The 6,252-nt window shown below is 38.8% G+C and overlaps 1 protein-coding gene across 1 annotated transcript; it reads left to right on the top strand.

Moving 5' to 3' along the window:
• Positions 1-67: 67 nt before the first annotated feature.
• On the top strand, positions 68-6,252 carry LOC115627583 (small G protein signaling modulator 1-like). Its single transcript, XM_030523307.1, has 3 exons — positions 68-1,071; positions 4,303-4,580; positions 4,646-6,252. The coding sequence occupies exons 1-3, from the start codon at positions 152-154 to the stop codon at positions 4,732-4,734; spliced, it is 1,287 nt and encodes a 428-aa protein (XP_030379167.1). The 5' UTR covers positions 68-151; the 3' UTR covers positions 4,735-6,252.

The following is a 6,252-nucleotide window of genomic DNA, read 5'->3' as shown; positions in this document are numbered from 1 at the left end:
TATAAGTGATCCGGGTGATGAGTTTGATGAGCAATCAAATGAGCAATCCAATGAGCCAGAAGTGGAGGCTGCCGAGGAGGCAGAAGAAGCGTTGGCTTCATCTGGACAGCTGAGCGAGCAGGTGGTTTTGGAATTCGAGAACATTGACGATATGGAGCCGTTGCGTCTGCAGGAGAATTGTTTTGCGGACTCCGAGCCTGAGGGCGAACTGGGTCTGACTCTGGACGCTAGTGGAAACGTTCTGGTGTTGAGCATTAAGAGCTCACCCTCCACATCATCCTACGAAACGGTTGGCAACGAATTTGCGGACATGAATGAATTAAGCCAGTTGGCCGGACCCTTAAAGCCAGCTGCCCCTGTTACTCTAAATGGAAACTTACACACAAATGAAGAAGAGCAGCAGGCAAAAAGTGATGGTGAAAAGGGTACAGAGGAAGAGGTAGAGGAGGAGGAAGAGGAGGAGGAAGAGGAGGAGGAAGAAGAAGAAGAAGAGCCTTGCAAGCAGCTCAGCAAATTCCATAGCGCCGGTGATGTGCGCGAGTGTATCGACGAGGAACATCCAGCCACAGCGGTTATCATTACGGAAGCTGCCTCTCTGGATGCACTACAGTGCGAGGACGAGCTCACTGAGGAGTTTACGTCACGAAAAACAAGTCTCATGTCGCCTATGAATGAGGATATAACAGTGGTGGCCTCTCTGGATGCCTTGCAGGAGCCGAAATCAGCATGCGTGTCGCCGGCGAGCTCGAATGGCGGCGTCTACAGCGTCGAACTGTTAGAGAACTTTGGCCTCAATCTCCACCGCATTGAGAAGGATGTGCAGCGCTGTGATCGCAACTATTGGTACTTTGGCAATGAGAATCTGGATAAGCTGCGCAACGTCATATCGACCTATGTGTGGGAGCATCTGGATGTGGGCTATATGCAGGGCATGTGCGACCTCGTCGCCCCCCTGCTCGTAATCTTCGACGATGAGTCCTTGAGCTACAGTTGCTTCTGCAAGCTGATGGATCGCATGATTGAGAACTTTCCCAGTGGCGGCGCCATGGACATGCATTTTGCCAATATGCGGTAAGGAACAATCAGCTTACATCAAATTAATAGCATCTATCTAGCTTCCTAGTGAGAAATTCGAATCAGCAATCAGTATTCTCATCAGACGTTTATTGTTAATTATTTATGTGTTAATAAGTGTACTTGACTTCTGAACATTATAACAATAAAGTCTTAGGCTATATTCCAATTTGTAAGGGATGAGTTAAAGTTTGCGACTTAGTTTTTTTTCAATACAACTATTTGCATATAAATCTTAGAAGAGTGTTCGTACAATATTATGCGTATAAGTAGAACTTGATGCGAGGCCTCAGCAATTAATTGACGTCGATTTTATGATTGTAAGAGCTTTGAATAATACTGAAAAGGGAATAGAGATGGTGTTAATATAGTTAATATATAATATATATAATATATATAATATATATAATATATATTAATATATAAATTGTATTCATAATCTCCAGTGGCATCATGGTATAAGTCAAGGATTGGGGGATAGTCTTAAAACGTCCATACTGTTTCTAACGTTGTGGAAGGTGCAAGGCATTAAGCTAGAACTGTCAGTTTTTGTGATGGAATCAGTCCCAAAAATATTTTTTGATCAAGTTGTGTTAAGTTATAGAATGTCAAGAGCTTAATAGTTTCGATTTTCTTCGTAAAACGAGGAGATTAGTAATACGTCTGTATTTTTTTTTTTACATATTTTTGTTATCCCAGCACATTAGACTGGGTGAACAGATGATTTGATGATTCTTTTCCATTTGAACGCTCGTGCTTCCCGAATGATCCCATTTTAATTTGGTCCAGTTCTGACAATGTCATCCATGAGAATCCCAAATAAGTCTTAAATTTGCATTAAGAACTATGTGCGCGATGTGATGATTTATGTTTTTGTTTGATTCAAAAGACATCATTATTGATGATATTATAATGTAAATCTGTGTTACAGATGAAACGCGGTCACGAAAGGTATTTTATGATACATATAGAGGCTTCAACTCAATAGAGAGTTGCATGATAAGGGAATCAATCGGCTATTTCTGTTTTCAATAATGAAATGTTATGGTTATTGTGGACGCATATGTTGAGAATCAGGGGCTCCAGTAATGCTTCTCAGCATCTCAGATTTGACTTTTTGAATGGTGTTCACATTGCTGGCACATGCTTTTTCCAATAGGTCCATATTAGCTTTGCTTTACTTTACTTTAGGCTAATTTTTTTTGGTTTGAATTATAAATAGTATAATGTAATTAGCCGACCACTCCTCAACAAATGCCAATTTTTATAGCCTGTACCCAAAGGGTGAAAGGCTATACTAGTTGTGTGCGAATGTATGTAATACACAGAAGGAGGCGTGGCAGACCCCACAAAGCATATATATTATTGATCAGGATGACAAGCCGAGTCGATATAGCCATGTCCGTCCGTCCGTCTGTCCGTCTGTCTGTATGAGCGCAAGGATCTCAGGAAGTACAAGAGCTAGAATAAGCAAACTTGGTATCGAGGTTCCCCTAAGCCCTAGGCAGGTCAAGTTTATTTTTCTATTCTGATACACCCCCCCCCACTCCCCCGCAATTCGTGTTTTTGTTTATGAATTCCGTAATTCTTGGAATTTTGGAATTTGAAATTTTGGTAGTTACATCCAGTTAGTGCTTTTGTGTCCGTGTGCCAAGTTTCATCATGATAGGTCAATTCTGAAGAAAGTTATAGCCATAAATAAATCGCTGCCTGCAGCTCTGCCGGCAGCGCTGTCCGCAGCTGTTGTTGTTGTTGCTGCTTTGGTTCAACTTTGTGCTGCATACATACACGCATATAAACACGCATAGACACGATGATGTAAATGTATGCTGTTAAAACTGAACATAAACATGCCTTCTAATTTAATTTAATTACTTAATTAATTAATTCATTTTTTTAATTTGAATTTTTGTGGCTATTTTACTGTCGGGCCTGCTCGACTGTAGCGTTCTCTCCTGTTTCTATATCGGTAGTTTTTATTTACCGAATTTTCAAATCTTAATCTAATTAGTTGTTTAATTAATGGCTAGTATGCCAAATTAAATGCTGCGAAAGTCTATTAGAATGGGCCTGAAGCTTGACGTACTTTAGTTTCACCTTGGCGATGTCATCTTTAACAGATCTTTATGAATATTTTCATTCCGTATTTCACTCAGTATGTTCGATTGAGGGCTTTGAATTATTTCCAAATTACTAATTCAAGCGTCTCCCCATAGCTTATAGCCATATCTCCATATTGGTTTGATGCCAAGTTGTTAACCAAAGCTTTAGTTGCTTAATTCGGACATCGGTTTGTGTTTCAAATTGCAATCTCATTCGCAAACAATATTCTTGAAATATCTTCCGTGTATAATATACGAGCATGCAAAAACGGGTGAATCTTGTGTTATGTAATTTATTTCACATCGTTTTGTGAGACTTTGCAAAGTGGAGACAGCGCAATATTCTCGGCTTTCACATACAGTTCGAATATTATTCGATCTGCGTATTTGGATTAAGTCTACTATAAGTTATGGTTTTCAAATCAAGCGGATGGATTCTAACCGGCTTGGTATGGACGGGCTATTTTAGTCCGCGACTGTTGATAATAAACAGCAGTTTGTGGCGAGAACTGAAGCCATTATTTTGAATGTGCAGCAGCAAGCATTTGGATTACTCATAAGCTCTACTATTGTACTTTGTAGTAAGTCCATGAAAGTCGCTGCTAGCAAGGATCCAATTTTTTTTATAACCTACATATATTTTTCGCAAAAAAACCACGTAGTATGTTAAGGGCAGACGTGAGCTACCGTTAAAGGTTAACGGTGTTTGTGACGCTGATTCGAGTTTCAGATTTCAGTGCGTTTGGCAATGAGACGCCAGAGACGATAGGGCTTTAATTTTAGCCTGAGGACGGGCAACGGGCTGTTGTACACTTGGCAGGCCCTATAGTTTGCGGAAGGATATTCTTTGTTTGCGACATAAGCGACACATACAGATCGTATGTAGTATGTAGGCAAGACGCTATGTTATTATGTACCCCAGGTCGCAAATCGGTTAGGAATTGTATCTTTTCCGAACTTCGTAAATACTCGTATTCTGTTTTTTGTGAAATTATATTCTTTTCTTTGTAATAAATGCTGCTTAAATAGTCAGCTTCTGAAGTTAGATACGCTTTAATTGTATTGCATTGCAGCAATATATTTTGAGTGCCTTTATGTATTAAGTGTTTCCCTTTTTTCCCGACAGCTCCCTCATCCAGATCCTCGACTCTGAAATGTACGATCTAATGGACTCGAACGGCGATTACACGCACTTCTATTTCTGCTATCGCTGGTTCCTGCTGGACTTTAAACGGGAGCTGGTCTACGATGATGTCTTTGCCACCTGGGAAGTCATTTGGGCAGCCAAGCATGTGGCTTCTGGTCATTTTGTACTATTTCTAGCTCTGGCATTACTGGAAACCTATCGCGATATTATTCTGTCCAACAGCATGGACTTTACGGACGTCATTAAGTTCTTCAATGGTGCGTAATTGTAAAGCATACGAGTATCTAATTCAAATGATGAATAAATCAATTCTTTATCACAGAAATGGCGGAACGGCACAATGCGCAGTCAATATTGCAGTTATCTCGCAGCCTTGTGCTGCAGTTGCAGACAATAATCGAGAACAAATAAGTTCCAGCTGGACAGCAAATCCTTCAAGCTGCTTCTGTGCATAGATTGGTTGCATACCTTAGGGCGTCGTAGTACTAATCTGTATCTGTATGCGTGTGTCCAGTCTGTAGAATTGTTATAAGGCTCACGTAGTTGGCACGCTGTAGGCTCAAGCACTTAAGCGCTCCTCATACGCAATATTTAGTGTGTCTGTGTGTATGTGTACTTCCATAGCGAAATGCGAATGCTTTGCTGTAGGCACCAATACTTAGATCAAGTACCCATAGTACTCTCATATATGTATGCACCCATAGATCCATAGATCCATAGATGACCTAACAAAGTTATTAAAAATGAGCGTGTGTAGATAAATGGTAATGCAAATCCGTTTGCATTGGTTGCAATTGTTCTGATGCAGTTCATACAAGTATATATTCCTACATACTACATACCATTAATACTACCTACCATTAATACGTATTTTGAGTATCTCTACCTCAAAAAGTGTCAAATTAAAATATCTACAAAATACCTACGTAGTAAAGAAGTGCAAGTATTAAACGACCCTCCTTTCCAGCACATCTGTACTCTTGGGGGTCAAAAAATGTGTCGAAGCATTGTTATCAGCTATACTTTCTTAGACCTGTACAAATGTCAAAGCAATGATCCATAACAGACAAGTAGATGCTTTACTTTTTTCAACAAGTTCGTATGAGGCTTTGATTTCTATATTTTTCCTTGGAACTCACTACTCAGTCATTTGCCATTAATGCAAACAAGATCACATAAAATGCAGGGCTAGTCTGCAATGCGATCGAAAGCATGCAGCACGGAGTTAATTGTTAAGTTGAAAGCATAACGAATCTATAAATCATTAAGAAATGTAGTGACCTGATAAACAAAACGTAAAAGAAAAAATGAAAAACGTAAAACGAATGTTGAAATATGTATTTACATATATTTTACGTGAAAATAAATAATTTATACACACCATATACATATATACATATATATACGTACATACAAATATGCACGCATTTGCATAAGAGCAGAGATGCAAGGAAGCATAATAATATTTATACCTTTTGTAAATGGAACAAATTATATTTACATACATAAATACAAGTATATCTACATAGTATATTGCATTTTAAAAACGTGCGTAGCTCATACACACAGTATTCAGATACACGCACAATGCTGTTCAACTAAATATGTTGAAAGATTTCTCATAAATACGACTATTTCCTAGCTTAAAGCCTGCTCTTTGATATAAACAATAATTGGAAAGTTAGGGAAAGAGTAACCTTATTGAAGAAGAAGAAGCCCTGGAAAACAAACCCATAGTCATAATATATGTATGTGCGAGCACAGAACTAATCCTCAAAACAAGACGAATCGATATAGCCGTCTATATCTGTTTCAATACAAACTAGTCTGTCGAATATATATTCTGTATGGCTTCATTTCTTCTTTAGTTGTTAAGCTCTCACAACCAAATTTAATATTTGATGTTTATGTTTTCGAGTTTATACACAA

Source organism: Scaptodrosophila lebanonensis, unplaced genomic scaffold, assembly GCF_003285725.1.
Source record: "Scaptodrosophila lebanonensis strain 11010-0011.00,11010-0021.00 unplaced genomic scaffold, SlebRS2 tig00000096-arrow-pilon, whole genome shotgun sequence".
Taxonomy (NCBI): Eukaryota; Metazoa; Arthropoda; class Insecta; order Diptera; family Drosophilidae; genus Scaptodrosophila; species Scaptodrosophila lebanonensis.
This window is presented reverse-complemented; position numbering and strand designations above follow the sequence as displayed.

Bases quoted from the DNA above. Each gene is read 5' to 3' on its own strand.
- LOC115627583 (XM_030523307.1), top strand. From the start codon at position 152: ATGGAGCCGTTGCGTCTGCAGGAGAATTGTTTTGCGGACTCCGAGCCT. The intron at 1,072-4,302 runs GTAAGGAACAAT...TTTTCCCGACAG, and splicing joins ATGCATTTTGCCAATATGCG to CTCCCTCATCCAGATCCTCG. The intron at 4,581-4,645 runs GTGCGTAATTGT...TCTTTATCACAG, and splicing joins CGTCATTAAGTTCTTCAATG to AAATGGCGGAACGGCACAAT.